The sequence below is a fragment of the Penicillium mononematosum genome, assembly GCF_028829835.1.
Source record: "Penicillium mononematosum strain IBT 11891 chromosome Unknown utg000002l:1.0-8112719.0:1.0-8118358.0, whole genome shotgun sequence".
NCBI classification, from domain to species: Eukaryota; Fungi; Ascomycota; class Eurotiomycetes; order Eurotiales; family Aspergillaceae; genus Penicillium; species Penicillium mononematosum.
This window is the reverse complement of record NW_026643272.1, coordinates 7,330,222-7,351,693: the sequence shown is the minus strand read 5'-3', so window position 1 is coordinate 7,351,693 and position 21,472 is coordinate 7,330,222. Positions and strand designations below refer to the sequence as shown.

At 51.0% G+C, this 21,472-nt stretch overlaps 9 protein-coding genes across 9 annotated transcripts; 6 read left to right on the top strand and 3 right to left on the bottom strand.

Moving 5' to 3' along the window:
* Window positions 1-1,790: 1,790 nt before the first annotated feature.
* N7519_004574 (uncharacterized protein) lies at window positions 1,791-2,939 on the top strand (the record flags this gene model as incomplete). Its single annotated transcript, XM_057291350.1, has 5 exons — window positions 1,791-1,942; window positions 1,998-2,053; window positions 2,148-2,279; window positions 2,339-2,416; window positions 2,470-2,939. 5 exons carry the CDS (start codon window positions 1,791-1,793, stop codon window positions 2,937-2,939), a joined length of 888 nt encoding a protein of 295 aa, XP_057152552.1.
* A 692-nt stretch (window positions 2,940-3,631) lies between these two features.
* clxA (calnexin) lies at window positions 3,632-5,424 on the top strand (the record flags this gene model as incomplete). The annotated part of the gene is made up of 3 exons (XM_057291349.1): window positions 3,632-3,748; window positions 3,801-4,080; window positions 4,145-5,424. 3 exons carry the CDS (start codon window positions 3,632-3,634, stop codon window positions 5,422-5,424), a joined length of 1,677 nt encoding a protein of 558 aa, XP_057152551.1.
* A 650-nt stretch (window positions 5,425-6,074) lies between these two features.
* On the top strand, window positions 6,075-7,964 carry N7519_004572 (CoA-acylating methylmalonate-semialdehyde dehydrogenase; the record flags this gene model as incomplete). Its single annotated transcript, XM_057291348.1, has 3 exons — window positions 6,075-6,789; window positions 6,848-7,485; window positions 7,548-7,964. 3 exons carry the CDS (start codon window positions 6,075-6,077, stop codon window positions 7,962-7,964), a joined length of 1,770 nt encoding a protein of 589 aa, XP_057152550.1.
* A 424-nt stretch (window positions 7,965-8,388) lies between these two features.
* On the bottom strand, window positions 8,389-9,315 carry N7519_004571 (uncharacterized protein; the record flags this gene model as incomplete). Its single annotated transcript, XM_057291347.1, has 3 exons — window positions 8,389-8,955; window positions 9,153-9,194; window positions 9,262-9,315. The coding sequence occupies 3 exons, from the start codon at window positions 9,313-9,315 to the stop codon at window positions 8,389-8,391; spliced, it is 663 nt and encodes a 220-aa protein (XP_057152549.1).
* A 330-nt stretch (window positions 9,316-9,645) lies between these two features.
* N7519_004570 (uncharacterized protein) lies at window positions 9,646-11,187 on the top strand (the record flags this gene model as incomplete). The annotated part of the gene is made up of 3 exons (XM_057291346.1): window positions 9,646-9,684; window positions 9,747-9,806; window positions 9,865-11,187. 3 exons carry the CDS (start codon window positions 9,646-9,648, stop codon window positions 11,185-11,187), a joined length of 1,422 nt encoding a protein of 473 aa, XP_057152548.1.
* Window positions 11,188-11,391: 204 nt separating this feature from the next.
* Window positions 11,392-13,221, bottom strand: N7519_004569 (dolichyl-P-Man:Man(7)GlcNAc(2)-PP-dolichol alpha-1,6-mannosyltransferase; the record flags this gene model as incomplete). Its single annotated transcript, XM_057291345.1, has 3 exons — window positions 11,392-12,806; window positions 12,862-13,143; window positions 13,212-13,221. The coding sequence occupies 3 exons, from the start codon at window positions 13,219-13,221 to the stop codon at window positions 11,392-11,394; spliced, it is 1,707 nt and encodes a 568-aa protein (XP_057152547.1).
* Window positions 13,222-13,300: 79 nt separating this feature from the next.
* On the top strand, window positions 13,301-13,837 carry N7519_004568 (YOS1 family protein; the record flags this gene model as incomplete). Its single annotated transcript, XM_057291344.1, has 4 exons — window positions 13,301-13,334; window positions 13,388-13,447; window positions 13,514-13,624; window positions 13,782-13,837. 4 exons carry the CDS (start codon window positions 13,301-13,303, stop codon window positions 13,835-13,837), a joined length of 261 nt encoding a protein of 86 aa, XP_057152546.1.
* A 1,176-nt stretch (window positions 13,838-15,013) lies between these two features.
* Window positions 15,014-17,533, bottom strand: creB (uncharacterized protein; the record flags this gene model as incomplete). Its single annotated transcript, XM_057291343.1, has 3 exons — window positions 15,014-17,152; window positions 17,235-17,372; window positions 17,498-17,533. The coding sequence occupies 3 exons, from the start codon at window positions 17,531-17,533 to the stop codon at window positions 15,014-15,016; spliced, it is 2,313 nt and encodes a 770-aa protein (XP_057152545.1).
* A 2,006-nt stretch (window positions 17,534-19,539) lies between these two features.
* Window positions 19,540-21,387, top strand: N7519_004566 (histidine--tRNA ligase; the record flags this gene model as incomplete). The annotated part of the gene is made up of 2 exons (XM_057291342.1): window positions 19,540-21,039; window positions 21,112-21,387. 2 exons carry the CDS (start codon window positions 19,540-19,542, stop codon window positions 21,385-21,387), a joined length of 1,776 nt encoding a protein of 591 aa, XP_057152544.1.
* Between the last annotated feature and the right edge of the window lie 85 nt (window positions 21,388-21,472).

The window sequence follows — 21,472 nt, the reverse complement described above, 5'->3', positions numbered from 1 at the left end:
ATGAGTGACACATTATATAAGCAATTGCCAACCTTGGAACCTTCCAAGGTTGGTCACCACCCTACAACATACACTTTTCCAGGGGTTTGAATGTTTCTCTATCCCTAAAGACTAACCCATTCCAATTCCTCCAGGGCTGCCCAGGTGGTATGGTAAACTGACTCTTAGTCTTGTAGGAATACAGGATAAAGATTTGACAACTATCTTGAATGGCGTATTGATGAAGAGGGAGCAGAGGACAGTGTCCATAGACATTTCAGAAATGCCCGTCTCAACAGCGAAATGACTTGGTGTAGGTATATTAGATATAACATAGCCATCCAGCTATTGCTACACCTGTTCTGTACATATGTAGAGAAGTGGGCTTATTGGACACCTCTCTGTGTTACTGCGAGTACGGTATCTTAGAATGCTAGTGACAGAAGATAATCACTAGGCTCTAAACCAGTACCAGTCAGAACATTTCCGAGACCGCGTTGGTAATAATGCATATTGTAAAACTCTCCGTAGTCTCATCTATTTTCTACAGGAAAGGAAGCACAAGCAAGCATCAACAGATAGGATTTATGCCGAAAAGAGAGACGGAGGGGAGAAAGAAGGACCAAGAGAGAGAAGCTTTCTCCGTACATAACATCCTAGCTTGGTCAATCGGGCATCTACTACACCACGTGTTCATGGGTGCAAGCATCTATATATCGCGTCTCTTTACTATAGAGATTATTCCGTAGACGTATATGACTAGTGTGACTAGCGTTTATCAAGAGTGAAGGTGCATGAGACCTCTACCTTGCTGGCATGCTTCCCGGAGAATCCTGCTTATGTAGAGGTATATAGTACCTAGGTAGAGAGAAGTCTAGCTGGATAGAAGCTCAAATACTAACTAATGTCGATTAGAAACAAATACTGGTTAAAGCGCATAGGAAAGAAACGCTTAGCGTAATATCGCATGCATAAGGGGCGCTTCACTGTGACTAGCCTGTTACATCGTGCGCATCGAATGTTGATTGCAGCCCGAAGATGCATCCTTGTGCCAGCGTTAAGCTAACCCACAACTAGCCCGCTGGCGGGCCAGGATCCACGGACCCACTATTAGATGAATCCACGCATCGGATGCTTTAAACTAAACCCCAGACGCATATCCATCGTCATTCACAAAGGGTGCTGCACAGGGCACCAAGCCTACATCTTGCGCAAGTTCATATCCACAATCACACCTAGCGTGGTGAAATTCTATGGATCTGTGTGGTTTTTGTCTGCCGCTAGTTCGAAGGCTTCGTGTATGCGCTTCTTATTTCTGGTCATTATCTTTTGGCCACCCCTAATGCACTCCAGGCGGCAGACGTTTTAGGACAGTTTCTCGATCCAGCGATACGCGACAGGAGCCCTTTCCTGTCTAATTGATCCGACTGCGGGTTTGGGCTACTGATGGGAGCTTAACACAAGGCATTTTGAATCTGCATAAATAGCTAGATGCTACAAGGAAGAAAAAACCAGTTGCCCCCGAACCGGGGACTTTATCAGTTCTCGCTGGAAACTTGGCCCATTCTCGTTGCAAAAGCGGCTGTTCTGGTCGGAGCATTTGAGCTGGGGGCTGGTTTTAGGTCTCAGCTGATAAAGACACACAACCCTCTGACCTTCCAACCTTCCATCATGATTTCCAATACGAATGCATTGTTTTCGTATTTACCCATGAACCCTCACTCTCACAATTGCGACTTTTTCAATTCACCGCAATGTTCTCAGCGACCAGGTTGAATTTATACTTTGCTAGGGGCTCTTTGGCAAGGAAAATGTCATCTCTTACTCCTGGCCATGTCCTTCAAGGCGCTCGTTGGAACTACCGCGTCCTAGAACCTATTAAAGGAGACAGCACGCACATTTCCACCATTTTTAAGGCCCAGATCGTTCCACGTGAATGCGTCGTCCCCGAAGTCCCCAAATGGTTCGTTGTATTGCATTAACGGTATCCAGACTCCAATGCTAACTCGGCCACTTAGGGCTTTGATCAAAGTAGCATTGCCTGGCGATGAAATTGCCACTAAGAACATGCAACGTGAGGTTCTGACTTACTCGCCTTCCTAATGTTGCCTCGGCCGAGTGTTTCCGGAAAATGTATGATATAATCGACGACAGCACTATCGCTTTAGAATGGTTAGATGCCACTCTCGCAGAGGTGAAATACTGTCCTGATATGCGTATCTACTCCCTTATCAAGTCCTTTTTAAGAGTAGCGTTCACAAGTTGTGTCGTTCTCGAGAACTACGAATATGTGAATACAGGTAGAGTACCTAACGTACCTGGTCTTAAAGAGCTGACATTTGCTAATTACATACTCTAGACTATAAACCCGCTAATATCCTACTCTCCGGTATCCAGACTGACCGTGTCATTGCTAAAGTGGGGGACTTAGGACTCGGTGAGCAAGTATTAATATAGGTACGAGGTATGTCTTTACTAACACGCTTATAGTTGTCCCGATCGGCAAACTTATTAACGCCCAACCATATGCTATGCGTGCCCCTGAAGTCTTCCTAGGCAAAGCGTGCACTGAGCCATCGCAGGTCTGGGCTGTTGCCGCGATGTTACTTTGCTGGATCAAACCTGGTGTGTTAGGGGCATGGGGTAGCCCCTTTCTTTTGCTTGACGAGGCTTGGCCTATAGCAAAGATACAGCGGCTCTTTCCCGACTGGGAGATCTCGGCGCCTGAGACGGACCTTCTTAATGTTACAGTGAAATCTGCCCGATCTTTAAGTGAAAGGGTGCCAGAACTACAAGCGATCCTACCTCTGGATGAAGAGACGAAAAAGGTGGAGATGCCGCAGCAGTTAAGAGATCTTCTTCGTTTCATTCTGGTACCTGATCCGAAATTAAGGCCCTCCGCTTCATCTGTGCTTGCATCTAGTGAATTTCGAGAGTTCGAAAATTATGTGAGCGAGTAAACTACTCGTGCTGGTAATCAAGTTGGAGGATCGCGTCTTGTCTATAGGGGTGGATAGTGAATAAATGAAGTCTCCTAAATCTGGATTTGTGGTGCCTCAGTAGTTACAGCGACAAGCGAATTCCCTAACGAACCTGACACAAGGTTAGTGACTGGGTACCTAGGTATTTTGTCGTGCTTATATAATACATATGTATTTCAGTGAGCGGATCAGCTCACCTAGGGACGTGCTCAATTTCACTTAGCAAAAAGCGACAAGACCTGAGTACTGAAATGGAAAGGGAAAGCCAAGAAGTGACAGATGTACGGAGTAGCACGGTGGAGGTACGGGCTCGCGCTACCGCGTTAATCCACAGGTCTCGCGTTAGGGCCACGCGCGGAGCGAAGCCTTAACATGCTTATATTGGAATATCCGACTGGTTAATATAATATTTTATTCTAGCTCTTTTTATCCCATCCACTTAGAGTGTTGCTACGCGTTGCGTAGCGTTAATGTTATTAGTAGTTGTGCATATGTATGTAGAACAGAATCGAAGCCCGTGTGTACACGCCCTAGTCCCGATTGGGGAGCTTACTGAAGAGGCCACCTGGACCTTCCCCCCCAGTGTTGCCCTTTCTATAAAACCACCTCCTCTTTTCTTCATTTTGGTGCTGTGCGCTCCACTTTCATTCCTTCGATTTGTTGTTTACAATATGCGCTTTAACACTGCGTTGACATCGGCTCTGGTTTCCTCCGCCAGCCTCATGGGCTACGCCCATGCGGAGGAGGAGACTGCCGATACCACCGTGATTGACAGGCCTACCTTTACTGTATGCATCCAAAACCACACCGTCTCCATTGCCTCCTGCTAACTCCTAGAAGCCTACCAGCCTCAAAGCTCCATTCCTGGAGCAATTCACAGACGATTGGGAGTCTCGGTGGAAGCCTTCCCACGCGAAGAAGGACGACAAGTCCGACGACGAGTGGGCTTACGTCGGTGAATGGGCAGTGGAGGAGCCCTCCGTCTTCAAGGGTATCGATGGCGACAAGGGTCTGGTCGTGAAGAACGCTGCTGCCCACCACGCCATCTCCGCCAAGTTCCCTAAGAAGATTGACAACAAGGGCAAGACATTGGTGGTTCAGTACGAGGTCAAGCCGCAGAGTGAGTCATGAGTTTCTACAATTGTTCGCGATTTTATTTACTGACTGGAATCGCGTTGTGTTAGACTCCCTGGTTTGCGGCGGTGCCTACCTTAAGCTTCTCCAGGAGAACAAGAAGCTCCACCAGGACGAGTTCTCCAACGGCACTCCCTATGTCGTCATGTTCGGCCCTGATAAGTGCGGTGCCACTAACAAGGTTCACTTCATCTTCCGCCACAAGAACCCCAAGACCGGCGAGTACGAAGAGAAGCACCTTAAGACTCCCCCTGTGGCCCGCACCAACAAGGTCACCTCCCTCTACACCCTGATCGTCAACCCCGATCAGACCTTTGAGATCCTGATCAATGGTGACTCTGCGAAGAAGGGCAGCCTCCTCGAGGACTTCAACCCTCCCGTCAACCCCGAGAAGGAGATTGATGATCCCAAGGACTCTAAGCCTGCCGATTGGGTCGATGAGGTTAAGATCCCCGACCCCGAAGCCACCAAGCCCGCCGACTGGGATGAAGAGGCTCCCTTCGAGATCCTCGATGAGGAGGCCACTCAGCCCGCCGACTGGCTGGAGGATGAGCCCGAGAGCATTCCCGATCCCGAGGCCGAGAAGCCCGAGGATTGGGATGACGAGGAGGATGGAGACTGGCTCGCTCCCACTATCCCCAACCCTAAGTGTGCCGATGTCTCTGGCTGTGGTACTTGGACCCGCCCTATGATCAAGAACCCCGAGTACAAGGGCAAGTGGGAGGCCCCTCTCATCGATAACCCTGCCTACAAGGGTGTCTGGGCCCCCCGTAAGATCAAGAACCCCGCCTACTTCGAGGACAAGACCCCATCCAACCTTGAGCCCATGGGCGCTATTGGCTTCGAGATCTGGACCATGCAGAATGACATTCTGTTTGACAACGTCTACGTTGGTCACTCCGTTGAGGATGCTGAGAAGCTCCGCAAGGAGACCTTCGATGTCAAGTTCCCTATCGAGGAGGCCGAGGAGGAGGCTAGCAAGCCCAAGCCCGAGGTCAACGAAGAGGGTACCACTGTCACCTTCCAGGAGGATCCAGTGACCTTCGTCCGCCAGAAGGTCAACCACTTCGTTGAGCTGGCCAAGGAGGACCCTATTAACGCTGCCAAGACCCTCCCTGAGGTGGCCGGTGGCCTGGGTGCCCTCCTCTTGACCATGATCCTCGTCGTTGTGGGTGCCATTGGCGCCAGCAGCCCTGCCGCCCCGGCCGAGAAGAAGGGCAAGCAGCCCGCCGGTGCTCCCAAAGAGAAGAAGGAACAGGCTGTCAGCTCCTCCGCTGAGACCAGCAAGGGCGGTGCCACCAAGCGCACCACCCGGTCCTCGGCCGAGTAAAATGCGATAACTGGGAAACCAATTATACGCAGAAAAGAATTTTACCCATAAACCCAGCCAGCGAAGAGATTTGCATTTAGTTACCGCAGTGATCCCCTTTTTGTTATGTCTTGGCCGATGTAGTAGTCCAAAAGGTGAAGAACATTGAAGGGAGGCCCGATTTGTATACTCCTGTTTATCGCTATTATTATTCTACTCGGTATTTTCACTTTCTTTCTCGGAGACAATTTCCTTTATGCCTTTTAGTAGTGCCGCAACTATGACTTTTTAGCCCAATATGGAAGAAAACAGAAAGTATGGCTTGAAAGGGAAATACCTTCCTAATTGACTTCGTTCCTTGCCTACAACGTCTAATACGCGATCCCCCGATTAAGCGCCAGTTAGTGTCGGCGATTCGAGAATCACTTTCCAGCTTGTCATTGGCTGAAAACGCCGAGAGGTTACCTTATCTGGGGGTTCATTTGTACAATGTGGGGTACCTTGGAACCGTAGGGTGACTAAGGCGGTTGACCTCGGGCCTGGGGTAACCATTAGTATATGATTCCCTGAGGTCCTTTCACCCCCAAATCATCTTTGCATTTCTCTTTCTACTTAATCTGTGAATTGTCCTGTCTCTGCATCTCATTCCTTTTCCCTCTCTTCAATTCATCATGGCTGCTTGTCGGTCAGTTGCCCGTTCCATCCCCTCTCTCCGCGCAGTTCCCCGCACGGCGTCGGTAACTGCCAGAGCTGCCTCTTCAACCCGATCTCTCGCCACAACTTCGCTTGGTAGCTTGGCCTCTCGCAGAGCGATTTTGCCCTCTTCATCACTCTCTGCCACTCGCCGCTTGCACGCAACAGCTCAGCGGCTCGTCCACGCAACAACCTCAGCCGTCTCCACCGCCACTGAATACCCAACAAGCCACCAAAAGATTGCCAATCCAATTGACACCGCTAACTTCATTGACAATGAGTTTGTGGCATCCAAGGCATCCACCTGGATTGACCTCCATGATCCTGCCACCAACAACCTGGTCACCCGTGTGCCCCAGAGTACAGATGCGGAACTAAAGGCCGCTGTGGAGTCGGCCGAGAAGGCTTTCCCCGCTTGGAGAGCTACTAGCATCATGGCCAGACAGCAGATTATCTTCAAGTTCACTAACCTCATTCGTGCCCACTGGGACCGATTGGCCGCCTCCATTACTCTGGAGCAGGGTAAGACTTTCGCCGATGCCAAGGGTGATGTTCTCCGTGGCCTTCAAGTTGCCGAGACTGCCTGTGGTATCACCACCCAGATGACCGGTGAGGTCTTGGAAGTGGCCAAGGATATGGAGACAAGAAGCTACCGTGAGCCGCTTGGTGTCGTGGCTGCTATCTGCCCCTTCAGTAAGTTACCTATGTTAACACTCTCAATCCCTCCGCATAGATGCTAATTGTCACCAAGACTTCCCCGCCATGATTCCCCTTTGGTGTATTCCTGTCGCTACCGTGACTGGTAACTGCCTGGTCATGAAGCCATCCGAACGTGACCCTGGTGCTGCGATGATCCTGGCAGAGCTTGCCAAGGAGGCTGGTTTCCCACCGGGTGTGATTAACATCATCCACGGTACCGCTCCTACTGTGGACTTCATTCTCGATGAGCCTGCTATCAAGGCTATCAGCTTTGTTGGCAGCAACCGTGCTGGCGAATACATCTACTCCCGTGGCTCTGCTAATGGCAAGCGCGTGCAAGCCAACCTGGGTGCTAAGAACCATGCCGCCGTCCTGCCTGACGCCAATAAGAACCAGTGTCTTAACGCTATTGTCGGTGCTGCATTTGGTGCTGCTGGTCAGCGCTGTATGGCATTGAGCACCACTGTTATGGTTGGCGAGACTAAGGAGTGGCTGCCTGAGATCGCCGAGCGGGCTAAGGCCCTGCATGTGAACGGTGGCTTTGAGGAGGGTGCTGACCTCGGCCCTGTGATCAGCCCTGAGAGCAAGAAGCGTATTGAGGACCTGATTACTAGCGCCGAGGAAGAGGGTGCGACTATTCTTCTGGACGGCCGTGGTTTCAAGCCCGAGGGCTACCCCAACGGCAACTTTGTAAGTCCCACTATAGGGAACTCTCTACATCTGTGTAACTCAAACTAATTATGTCTCCGCAGGTTGGCCCTACTATTATCACCAATGTCACCCCTGATATGAAGTGCTATAAGGAGGAGATCTTCGGTCCCGTTCTTGTCTGCCTCAATGTCGAGACGCTTGACGACGCCATTGACGTGATTAACGCCAACGAATACGGCAACGGTGCCGCCATCTTCACCCGCTCCGGGTCGACCGCCTCCAAGTTCCAGAAGGAATGCGAGGCTGGCCAGCTCGGTATCAACGTGCCCATTCCTGTCCCTCTTCCCATGTTCTCTTTCACCGGTAACAAGAAGAGTATTGCCGGTGGTGGTGCCAACACTTTCTACGGCAAGCCTGGCTTGCAGTTCTATACCCAGCAGAAGACTGTCACCAGCCTTTGGAAGAGCGAGGATGCAGTCAGCACCAAGGCCCACGTGGTGATGCCCACTCACTCGTAAATATCTTGGTGTCTGCCTCTCTTGCTTTTTTTATATTTCTTTTAGCCGATTATACGCATGACAAAATTTGTCTGTTCTACTTAAACAAAACGCACGCCTCATGGATGTCAATGAATGTATCTGAGTCATATGCTTGTTTTTATATCCCAGCATTCATGAATTTGGACACGGATTACCAAATTGAACGGTGCATGCAGCGTTATAATGATATTGATTCTCGGAAATGAAACAATTTCAAAAACTTCATACTTCATCTTTGTTATAGCATGTCTATGATCAGCTTCAATACTTCCCCGATAGGTACTACCTTTAATCAAAGTCAATTGCCCAGGTAGAATGCTATATTGGCCTAAGATTCATAGCAAACATGAAAACCCGAGAAAGAAAGTACAAAGTCCATACTCAACACACGAGGAAGAACATCTTACTCCTCAGTCTTGCGATCCTTAAAAGCGTAAACAAGTCTAGCAGACGCAACCTTCCCATCCTTAGTAACAACGACACGACGAGTATGACGTCTCTCGCCATCAACAGTCTCAAATCCCCAAACCTGCTCAGCAGTCCACCCATTCTCGGTATTCTTCACAAAGCTCTGCAAGAACACGGCCTCACCCTCCTCGGCCAGGAATCCCTCGCTCTTCGACCCATCAATGAGAATCTCGCCAGTCAGGAACTTCTGCACCTTAGCATCTTCCTCAGGCGAGCCGACCTTAGTCTGGATCTCGATGACAGGACGCACAGCGCCGTCCTCGCTCTTGGCGCCGGCGATGAGGCGCGAGCGGCCCTGCAGCTTGCCGAAGATGTGGTCGACGTGCTCGCGCGCTTCCCAGTCTAGCTTGCGCTCTTCCTTGGTGCCTTGGATGCCGCCTGTGATTACTTGCTGCGAATCGATGTGGATGAGCGCTGCGTTCTCGCTGTCTGCGTACTGCTTGACGTAGATTGTCACTGTTGCGTAGGAGAGGGCCTTGCGCATGACCCAGCCCATTCCTTGCTGTTTGGGTTTGTTAGTTGGGTTTGTGGGTAGGGTTATGTATGGTATAGTGCATGGTGGGTATAATATAATGATTGTTATGACGGGGATTGTGAATTATGAATTTGTATGATTGGAGGGTGAATTATGACAGGGGAAGAGGCTTGGCTGTTTTATATTGGGGTAACTTGGCGGGACGGGATAGGGCTTATGCATACCAGAGTTAGAATGGGGTCTGTTGGGTTAGAGTGGGTTGAGTCCTGTTACACATGAGTATTCAATCTGATTTGCTTTTTCTAGAGCTTTTGAGTTCTTGTTGGGACATACCATCTCCCATTTTCCACTCAGGTTCTGGATAGTAATATCAGCAGGGGCGGCCATCTTGAAGGTTGATGTATGTTGTATATAGTAGCTGGTTGAAGATGGGAATGCGGGGATGGTGGGGGGAAGTTGATGAGCCACGAAAAGGTGATTTGGTCAGTTGAAGAGAAACTTGGAACTTCAGGGGTAAAAAAGAAGAAAAGGGAACAACTTCCAAGCGATGCCACTTAATATATAGTTGTCTTGGGATGGGCTTCAAGGCCCCAATTGCGTCAATTGCATGTGGTTGTTCCTCAATCCGAGGCAAGAGGTCACATGATCTGCTGACTGTACATGTGATTAAGGAGAGTTCGGTGTTTACTATACGTACTTAGGAGCTACAATCCAATCATGTCTTTCAATAAGAAATATGCCGGGCTTCCTGATCTGGTGAGAATTACCGGAATACCGGATGTTGATATCCACTGGGTTTTCCACTAACTGTGACCCAGGACCCATCCCCAGATATCTATGAAACTCCCGACTTGACCGACGAAGCATCCACCTTGCCCGTGAGTTCGCCAATTCCACAAAGACACGTCAGTGGGCATAATCACTGATCCTGTCTAGACTGCCACTATCCGCACAGACTCCGACCATGATGATGCAGGCTCAAACTCCGACATCGACCGCGAGGGTGTCAACCCGGACCAGGCGCGTATGCACTTCATGGGTGCGGCCGTGGACGCCCGAGACGTCAATTTCTCAGATAGCATTTCTATGAAACGGCAGGCTTACCGGAGCAAGAGCATGAGCCGCCGCCGTCGGCGGAGACGCGAGGATGGGGTAGAGGAAGTTGGTGACTTGAGTGACAGTGAGGACGAGTCGCTTGAGCGGAGGCTTGCGCGCCTGCGGAGAGAGGTCGAAGATCTCAAGGTGGAAATGGCGAACAAACCCGACGCTGAGGCTGGAGGTGCAGCAGCAGCTGAAAAGCCAGGAGAGAACCTAGGTGATGGCGTTGCGGAGCTGAGTCGCGCTCTGGACAATCTGCACGCCTCGCGAGGTGCGGCGAACTCATCACACTCGGCTGCTGCTTTACTGTCCCAGAAGCTTGGATCCGAGACTCGCTCTACCGCAGACGCAAAGACACCATCCTCGGCCGATGCATCGAAGGCAGTCTCCACAGTGCCGGCCCCAAATGCCTCTTCGGCAGGGATCCTCTCTCACGCGGCAGCATTTGACAGCCGTCTAGCGCTTCTGGAAAGCTCCATCGGTGTCTCAAGTTCATCCAACCCATTCATAGCCGACGGCGTCAACGAGTCAACGTCGCACCCAGTCCTCCCAGCTCTTGACCAGCTCGCCTCCCGTCTCTCAGCACTAACCGGACTTCTCGTCGGCACGAGCCCAGCAAGCACAGCGCCAGGAGTATCCAATGCCGCGCCAGGCATGACAACCCCACACATGGAAGCTCTCTCCACGCGAGTGCGAAAATTGACCACCGACGCCGAGGCGCTCACCGCAGCGCGCAGAAAAGCCTTCGAGGCCGCAAAGGCCGTTCACAACGCCCGACTAGCAAGTTCCGACACCGACGTTGTCCCTGCACTAGAAGCATCGACCGACGACGACCATGTCGCCAAGATCCAAGCTCTATACACCACCCTCCCAACCATCCAATCCCTGCACCCGCTGCTGCCAAGCGTGCTCGAGCGTCTGCGTTCTCTGCGCGCCTGCCATGCTGGCGCAGCCCACGCCGCGGACTCGCTCAATGAGCTCGAAAAGCGCCATGCCGAGATGGCGTCGGAGATCGAGCAGTGGCGCGAAGGTCTCACGACCGTCGAAGAGAAGATGCAGCAGGGCGAAGCTGCTCTCCGCTCTAACGTGGAGACTGTCGAGCCCTGGGTGCGTGATTTGGAGTCTCGTCTGGCGCGTCTGGAAGGCCCCGCGGCACTGTGATCTATTTCTTGTGTCTACTTTTTTGATCTGTTCCGGGCAGAGGTTTGATGAATAATACCCAGTTTGCATGTGTCGAGTGTTGAGGGCATATTGTAGTTATCTTCGATTGTTAATATCAGTTCCATACCAGATGGCCCTGTTGGCTTTATAGAAACATGGAAACATCATTATAATATAAACGTAGACAGATTAACAGGCTAGACTCTACCCCCTTCTATTCACCCGCCTCAACACTTGAACCCTCGGTCTCATTTTAACCTCAACCCACCACCCTCGCAACAAGGTATTCCTCACATACTCGCGCAGACCCTCAAACAAATCAACAGCACGTGCACCCGCAATAGTACTGATAACACGGCGCTCAGCAGTTCCAGTAGCAGGAGTCCCAGGCTTCAAAACCGAAATCCCCGCAAACGAATCTACGACAAGCACCCTCTCCCATTCGGAGGCAGGGAGTGCACGCCGAAGACTCGTCTCATCAGCATCCATGAAGCCGGCCTCGTTATCCGCCTCGACAACGACATAATCAAACCGGTCCCAGAACCCACTAGTAGATTTAATGGCCTTGTCTTCAGTTTTGTCGTATACCCATCCCGACGAAGGGGGTTGTTGCAAGAAGCGTGTTACACCCGTTTGGCAGGCGAGGTTACCTAGGTAGACATTGACAGAAGCATTGGTCGTATCATGCAAGTCTGTCTCACGGAGGATAGAATGTTGATAATGCATAGCGTCGAGAGCCTGACCACCAGGGTAATTTGCCGCAGACGCAGGAAGAAGAACAAAATTCGACAGGCAGAACACGGCGAGTGTGGAGATAGCCAAGGCGCGAGTCGCCAGACGAGCGAAAACAGAGCGCGAGCGATGCGTCCAGAGATATGCGGCGCCGAGGGCTGCAACTGCCGTGAGGGAGGGGATGATGTAGACGATGAAGCGCCATTCCTTGTGTGGCTGGAAGCTGTAGATGGCGACGAAGGACAGCGCCGGGATTAGAAGTGCCAGTGCTGGTGATCGCGTGGCGGGTTGTCGGAGGGCGATGGGGATGGCGAGGAGGTAGGAGAGGGGATTGAAGAGGAGGCGGGGGAGGGCGTTTAGGAAATAGAATGACCATGGCTCTGTGCCCCATTCGGACGATTGGCCTGCCAGGACGTTGAAGCGGAAGGCTTCGAATTCCGGCCAGAGTGGGAAGCGTTGCCAGAATGTGCTGTCGAGGTAGATTGTGAGAGTGAGGCCGGTTGTGAGGCCTACTAGGCCTGCGATGATGGTGTGTTGGAGGTTGATTCGTCTGGTTGCTAGTAGGAAGAGAGTCTGTGTTCCGACTAGGAGGGCTAGTTCGGAGCGGAAGATTACGCCTGCGGTGGTGAGGAGGGCGAGTGCTAGGCTGTATTGCTTTTGGTCTTGGGATGTTGGGACAGGGCTTGGGAGGAGCAGACACATTGCTAGCGTTGTCATGCTGAAGGCGAACATGTTTGATAGTGGCCTTGAGGCATAGAATATCAAGTGGAACTGGCTTGCTTGGAGTAGGATATACCAGATAGCTGCTGGCTGGCCGAAGCTATGGCGCAGGCCTCTTGCATAGACTGCTAGAGAGGAGGCATTGAGCAGGCCCAGAATAGCTCGAGCTAGATGCCAGTGTTAGCTTGGTAGGATGTATAGCAGTATAAATCCATGCCGTACCTAATAGCTGTCGGTTGATCCCCTCATTCAACCAGATCACGGGCTTCGAGAGCATAGCAAGGGCCACAGCGCCAATGGCGCTCCGGGGAACAGCCCCCGGGAAAGAGAAATGGTCATAGTTGGCGCGGTTGAGATTCAGGTCATTAAAGCCATTGGGTAGCCCGTTGGCTAAGATATCATGTACGGCCTGGACGTGGAACGACTCCTCGACTTTGGTGTATGGAGCGACGAGGAGATGAAGGAGAATCAAGGCTGGGAAGAGAAGAGCGAGAATCGCAAATGCTATAAAAAAAATCAGTTAGTTTATTATTAGTTTATCAACTTGGTGTTCTTATATAGAGCGAACGAACTATATCCCATGACTGCATCCGAGAAGAGTGTTAGTCCGGAGATCTGGCGCCTCCCGCACTTCACCTTTTAACATCCCCAACCCGCAAAGATGTTTTTCTTCGGTCTTGGGAAGCTGTTTTATGGTATGTAATTGTGTTCCTCATTCTTCAGCTTATACTAATATCCTATCTCCCAGTCATCATCCTTATCATTAATGCCATCGCCGTTCTTTCCGAGGACCGCTTCCTAGCTCGCGGTATGTCCCTCCCAGCTACACCCCCCGAAGATAAAGATAAGAACCTAACGATACTGGAATATACAGTTGGATGGGGTCGCACACAAGCCGAGCCGGGCTTCGGCGCGACATACGATAGCACAAGCGTGAAAGCCAAGTCCGTCAACCTGATCGCCAGTGTGCGGACCGTGATGCGAAGTACGTTTCCCGACCCCCGCAGCCCAATATAACCAGGGCAGTCTTGCATCTTGGACCTGAGTGATAGTTGTCAAGATTGAATATGTCGCAAACTGCTCTGCTTTATAAAAAAGACACTCCATGGCCCGACAGAATAGCTAACACATCCACAATCCAGTACCCCTTATCGTCATCAACACAGTCATCGTTGTCTACGAGCTGATTCTTGGTTAAATTCGCCGTTTCGCCATTTCCTCCACGCTCCGAATTCTCCCACGGATCCGTTGCGACCCAGCCGATAGCTACACTGCTGTCTGCCAACCTACATAGCTCTTCACTACGACTTGCGCTGTGACCTCTCTTCCGACGAGCCATTCATACCCGATACCTCTATATCATTAATGACGCCTAAGCCAGAAACGCGGCACGATTCACGAGCATGGAGCATACTTGGGGGCAGAGAGGTGGAACTGGGTTATGTGTAAAAGGACCGGAACACCGCTGCCAGGCATTTACTCTATGTTTTCGCTGGTGAATTCGTTGCTTGAGGGTGACAGGAACAGTGGCGTGCATCGAAAGCCCATCTTCCCCTCGGCGCGTTTGTTTTGATTACTTCTGGCCTGTACCTATATACCCACCAAAATGCTAGGACCGCAATGGACACATGACTGAGACATGGTTTATGTGAAGTTAAGAGGACTGGGTATGGTGTTTGTAACAGCGTAGCAAACCTCTATTTTCTATTCGTTCTCTTATTCGAGTTAGTGACCGGCCTTTCCCGTGTATAGATGACCAGATGACAGTAACAAACCGAATCACTGCAAGTACGCAAAAGTTGGAGCAACGAACTGAACACATGCTAAAAAAGAGAAGATTCGCTCACTTAAAATGAGACATGTAAAAAGAGTTCAAAACGCCGAATCCGATAAAAGACCCACGCTCGCCAGCAAGAAATAGCAAACCCAATACGCCTCTTTTCGCAAAACTGCCAGGATTCGGTCCTGTATAGGTATCACGCCGTTGTACATGATACAAAAGCGGCAGTGGTGAAAAGCAATGACAGCAAGAGAGAAAAAAGAAAAGAATACAAATCAATCAGCAAGATACAATAGCCCTGAGGGGAAAGCAAGTAAAACAGAACCAGCGGGATCTGAGATCCAACAGAGTCTAAAAAGACATGACTGTGGAAATACCCCGGGATCGAGGACCTCCACAGGAGAATGGAAGATGGAGAAGCGCAGATCATAAGAACATGATAGTACATCCATTAGAGGAAACTATGTGCAGAAGCAAAATTTGCGCTCATATGTGCAAGATGATAGGGGGATCTCCGTGAAAGCCAGGCTGAAGATATGAGGTGAAAAACAAAAGCAAGTGCTGTCTGAACAAGAAAAAAACACGGATTCTAGTTCATGCCACTTTCTTGAAACTGAAAGATCTCCACCGAGGGGTATGGCCGGGCTTCGTATTGTTGGTGTGTTGCTCTTTGGCCAAGGGCTCGGGGTTTCGGATGGGTTGCTTAGGTTGCTTAGGGTTGGAAATAGGTGGGAAATTTCTCGGAGAAGAAACCGGTGACTGAACTGGCTGGACCGGGCTGGTTGGCTTGATCGGCTGAGCTGGTTTGTTCACTGGCTGGGCTGGTTCTGCATCCTTGAGGGGTCCTTCTGGCACAACTTCCGGAAGAAGCGGTGAGGTCGACAGATCCGATGTTGAGACTCGCGGCTCCTTGTCCTTGGTAAGTCGATGACTGAGACTGCGGCTGCCTCGTTTTAAGAAGCCGAAACTGCTCGACTTCCTTGGTGATCCATTCTCAGCGGCTAAATCGACCGTGTCGGCCCTACTAGCCTCGATGGCTCTTTTCAGCTCATCTGCCTCTCGTCGCTGCATTTCTCGGTTATGCAGATCCTGCTCTTTCAGGCGGTTCTTTTCATTCTTATCCTTCTCTTTCTCCATAGCCCGACGTTCCTTCCGTAGTTGGTGATCACTCTTCTTTGGGCTCAACGGGGGAGCTGGTTCGTCAGGGATCGGAGGGAGAGGCGGTTGAACGGTCCGCGGTGAAGCTGGATTGGGCTCCAAGGGTTCTTCTGGGTAGGTAGACAGTTGGGGTGCAGTTGGGATTCGGCTGAGAGGGATGGAGGAAGTTGTGCTGTCAGGCGGTACCTGTGATGCACTTTGGGCATGAGCTAGCGGTGGTGAGAAGGGTGGTGAGAAGGGAGATCCATTAGGCTTTCCGGCATCGCCTGTTTCGGCTGCCGCGCTCGTAGGGGCCTGGTTCTCTTGTGCCTGCTCTCGCATGACAGCCTCAAGAGTTGTCTCTTGATAGAACAGAACATAGGCACACGCCAATCCGGGTCGATCTCCAAAAAAGTTACGCACGTAACTTTTGTCAACCGGTTCCACGAGCTCATCGTCGAATAGCAGCCAACCACGGTCCTCGGTCTTGATAATAGCAACGTAGTGGCCGTGATACGGTCCTCCGCCAATATGAACAACCACCGCATACAATTCATAAAGCCGGTCAGGATCCTCGGCATCGTCTGTGGTGTTAAACAGACGAAGATGGTAGGGATAGACGACGCGATGGAACAGCTTCTGCAGTCGCTGCAAGTCTTCTGTGTATTTGAAACGCTTCAAATGCAAAGCCAACACACGGGGCAAACGTTTGATTTTCATCCGCTTCTCCGCTTCTTGCAGTCCACCGCAGTTGTCGCAGTGGAACTTGTTGCGCTCACAAAGCATCTCCTCGGCCGAAAACTTCCGGAGACAAGAAGTCACGGATGAATGCTGCTCGAGATCCACGGATAAATCTAAGAACACCTCATCTCGCTGCGAGACCTTTTCACAGGTGAGACACTTGGTCTCGGACGTCAGAGTGCCCTCAAACAGCTCGTGAACCCATCTCGTAGTATTTGGTGACTTCGAACCCGTGCTAGGTGTCAACATTCCCAACGAATCCGCACTCTCTGTTGGTGGCAGAGCCTTCTCTGTGAAGGCTTGCTTCGTGGCTTCCGTTTCAACATTGGCTACCACCTCGTTGAGGAGCAAATTCAAAAACTCATGCGCATCCTGGTGCATGGCGGTCCGAAACATTTCATTTTCTCGTCGTAGAACGTCCAGAAACTGTTGCGGGCGAACAATACCGATGCGTGCTTGGCTTCCTACCACCGATTCGAATATGTCCTTGAGCGAAGTGAAAAGGGATTCCGACATCCCATAACTGGAGGCATTGTTCTTGGTTTCTAGAATCGGAAGGGTCTGCAGTGCTACCTTCTTCTTGTATTCCGGCGAATCCTTGTCCTCCGGCTTCTGGTTTGGATTCGGGGGTACACCGGCCTGGCGCGCGGATGGTGGTGAGGAAGCCTTTTGTTTGGCAGCCAGCGCCTCGGCTTCAAGGTGTGCATTTGGGTTCTGATAACGTAGGTTCTTTGCGAGGGCAGCCTCGAGGCTGTCCATGGGCGTGCGTTGCGGATAGTTGATGACGGCTTCACGGAAGGGAACGGAATAGTAGAGACATTGCAGGATGGAGTTGCAGTAACAAGTGTTTCCATACTAGACAAGCGCGGGGCGGTTGCGGTTAGTGACTTTGCGATCCAAGACAGACTCCCGGGAAAGACGAAAGACCGAGACTCACATTTTCCATTCCATAAAACTTGTCACTCCCATCGGCACGGATAGATCCCATGTCCTGTAACCTCTTCTCTAGCGGTGAAATCTGCGGTACCTGGAGGTCTTTTTTCACGGGTGGCGCCGTGGCCGGGGGGTTGGAAGCCTGCGCAAAGTGGAAAGTCTCAAGTCAGCGGTCCCAATCTGAATGGTCTCACGAGGGGTTGCCCGAAGCATCTGTTGTGCTACCAGGTTGAGAGAGCATGGCTGTAGGGATGTATTGTCACTCACCCCATTCTTCGAGCCCTTGGAGAAGAGGGCCTTCATGATGGCTTAATGGTCGGTCGCACTCTGCATTGATGACAGTGCTCAGAGTGTTTGAAGACCAGTGTGATATATGTGGAGAGATGAGAAGGAAATGAAGCGAGTCCGGGGAAATAAAGTGATTGTCGTTTGATCACATAAGGTTTCTGGGGTTCCGGAAATGAGAGAGGGGGGGGCGGGAGAATGAAGAGATCCAAGGGTTTATGGGGTAATATGTTTTAAGGGAGATTTAAGAGAAATAGATTAAAGAGATTAAAGAGATTAGAGAGATTAAAGCAATTAAAGAGATTAAAAGAAGTGAATGTAATTTTACACCGTTAAGAGAGGGGAGTTTACACTGGAATGGACCCAATTTATTGTAATCTCATACAATATCATACATGTAGTAACATAAGTAACATAAGTCAAGTAACAAAAGTAACATCTCCAACTTTGAAATGCAACAGAATCATCCAGAAAAAGAACATCAACATACATAAATATCTCCTCTCGACCTACCCCATTCATCTTAGCCTCGACTCCACGTGGTGACCTAAGGCAGGTACTGGTCCAATCGCCGAATTTCTACAACTTTACTCTCTTTATCACAAAAAGATACACCGGCTATACCGGAGCCCCATTTTATATTCATTGGCCATAACGCCTTTCCCCAGTAACCTTTCTTACCCCCCACGTCCATGGGAGAAGGACTCCTCTCATCGCTCAACCAAGAATTCCAACGGGTTGATTGGCTCTCAGCCGCCCTCGCTCACGGGCCATGTGTCCGCCCCTCGCATGGCGTAGCCACAACGGCCAATGATCATTCCCATCGTGGGGAAAAAAGGAAAGTGGCGGTGGAGCCCCCCCAAAGTCGAAATGTGACTGTTCCTTACATACTTGAACTCTTTTCCCTAAAATGTGACCGGAACACAAGGGGATATCTCACTGGCACACCTGGGAGATTCCTGGTGCTTATGGGATCTGATGGTGGCCAACGTCAGCCCATATCAGGTTCAACCCCTTGCGGGGTCCAACACCGCAAATACCAATCCAGCCATTCCTTCGGTACGGAGTACCACGCACGTTCCCACCCATGGGGCTAATCTGGGTAATCTGGCTTCAACGTCTGATCAAAACTCACAGGATCTGACCACATCGCCAATGAGAAACAGCAAATTAAACGAGTAATGTCGCTTGCCAAATCCGTATGGACTACATGGAGGGGGTGGCGAGCTTGACCTCTTTCAAGGGGGCTCGGTAAAAAGACGCATGCATGTTGGAGTGTGTAGAAGATAGGAAAGCAACGGAGTCCGTATATTGTACTGAATCAGTCTAACCAGTCTAGTCGCTCTAGTCACCACTCTAGTTACTTAGTTCTATCGCATGAAATGACGTTACTGTGGAGTAGATCCGAGTCAGTTTTCCCCGACTTGAGCGATTTACTGTACAGATGTCATAGCCACAGGCATTTCTACAATGTAATGTACAATATACGGAGTACAATATACGTACTTCCATGGATGTACTTGAAATAGTCACTGTACGATGACATCGGAATGTTACCTTCCCATAGTCCCAAAGAGGAAAGAGCATTTCCCCTTCAACCTTGGGCCTGTCCATTTCGGTAAGGGCAGATCCGGGGAAGTCCAGAATCCAGAACTTGGCTATATAACGCCTTGAGGCTTAATATATATCTTCTGACAGGTATACAAATGCCTACAGAGTTTGACTTGTCGGACTACTTGTGCATACCTAGGTAATAGGCATAGGTAATTAGGCAAGTAATATGAGATATCACACAAGGGGCACTTATATCCATTTCTTTGCACCTGTACATATGCACATACATGTATGTATACAGTAGCTATGCTGTAAAGCAAAGAAAAGAACACTTGAAGTGTTGTCCGGATAAACTACATCGGAAAAACATCCCCAAACAGAAAGAATTCCCGAACCAGCAGATGCCTCAGGAGGCCAGGAGATGCCCATTGAACCAAATAATTTTGTTTCGCAGCGCCGTTCTTTTTTATATGCCGTCCATTCCTGTTCCCTTGCGCTCTGTACAACGAGCAATTGCCAATCCATTTGGTCTAACTCCAATTTCTCGCCTGACTCATTCCTTTGCCCTGCAGAACCGTCGAGTCATCTCGAATAAAAATAATATCCCTGCCCCCACCACCCCCCACCAAATAAATCATCCCCGCCGCACTCGACACTTTTCCACCTCCCCTCGCTCCGCTCAATCAATCACAATGGGGAAAGACAAGGGACCTACCTTCAACCTCAAGACCCCGAAGGGAACAAAGGATTGGTCCGGGTCCGATGCCCTCCTCCGAGACCGCATTTTCACCACCATTGCAAACGTCTTCAAGCGCCACGGCGGTACCGCACTGGACACCCCAGTCTTCGAGCTGCGCGAGATCCTGGCTGGCAAATATGGCGAGGACTCGAAGCTCATCTACGACCTGAAGGACCAAGGTGGCGAGATCTGCTCGCTGCGATACGACCTGACGGTGCCGTTCGCGCGCTGGCTCGCCATGAACCCCGACGTCCGCAGCATCAAGCGCTACCACATCGCCAAGGTCTACCGCCGTGACCAGCCCGCTATCAACAAGGGCCGCATGCGTGAGTTCTACCAGTGTGACTTCGATATCGCCGGTACCTTCGATGCTATGGTGCCCGATGCCGAGATCCTGCGCATCGTCAGCGAGGTCTTCGAGGAGCTGGGCTGGACCGGCCGCTACACCATCAAGCTCAACCACCGCAAGATCCTGGACGGTGTCTTTGCCGTCTGTGGTGTGCCCGACAAGATGCTCCGGCCTATCTCCAGTGCCGTCGATAAGTTGGACAAGATGCCGTGGGCGGATGTGCGCAAGGAAATGGTCGACGACAAGGGTCTTGATCCTGAGGTGGCAGACCGTATTGAGCAATACGTTATGAACAAGGGCTCGCGGGAGCTGCTCGACTCTCTCCTGAAGGATGAGACCCTCAACGCCAATGCCTCTGCCAAGGCCGGTCTCGAGGAAATGGCTCTGATGATGGACTACCTAGAGGCATTCGGCGTGCTGGACAAGGTCTCATTCGACATGTCCCTTGCCCGTGGTCTGGACTACTACACCGGTGTCATCTACGAGGTTGTCACCGAGGGTTCGGCTGGTGTCCAGGCCGACTCCCCGGAGGCACAGAAGGCCGAGAAGTCCAATAAGGGCAAGTCCAAGCAGCCCGTCGAGGAAGAGGACCGATCCAACGATCCTACTCTCGGCGTTGGCAGTGTCGCTGCCGGTGGCCGCTACGATAACCTGGTCGGCATGTTCCAGCCCAAGGCGCAGATCCCCTGTGTTGGAATCTCATTCGGTGTCGACCGTATCTTCTCCATCACCAAGGCACGTCTCGAGCGCGAGCAGAAGTCCGATGCCCTTCGCAACAGCGAGGTCGACGCCTACGTCATGGCCTTCGGTGGTAAGGGCTTCAACGGCATGTTGAAGGAGCGCATGGAAATCTGCCAGAAGCTGTGGAGTGCTGGTATTAAGGTAAGCCTTCCACTTCAGTCACTTCAGTCAATCTTGATCTATTTGAACAATTACTAACATGCATGTCTCCAGGCTGAGTTCTCCTACAAGCTGAAGCCCAAGCTGCCCCAGCAGTTCAAGGCCGCCGAACAAGGCGCCATTCCCTTCGGCATTATTCTCGGCGAGGAAGAGCTCGCTGCTGGCAAGTGCCGCATCAAGGAGATGGGTCTGCTCGAAGGACACCCCGAGAAGGAGGGTGTCGAGGTTGAAATTGCCTCCCTGGTTCCCGAGCTGCAAACCCGCCTTGCTAAGAAGCAGCAGGGTGTCATCTCATCTCTGGCGCAGCAGTTGCAGGGCACCAGTGTTTAAGCGTTAAACAGTTGTGGGTTTTGCATTTTTCATTTTTGTTTTCCTTTAGAGCGTGTTTTCAGAGGGTTTCTATGTTACCCTAAAA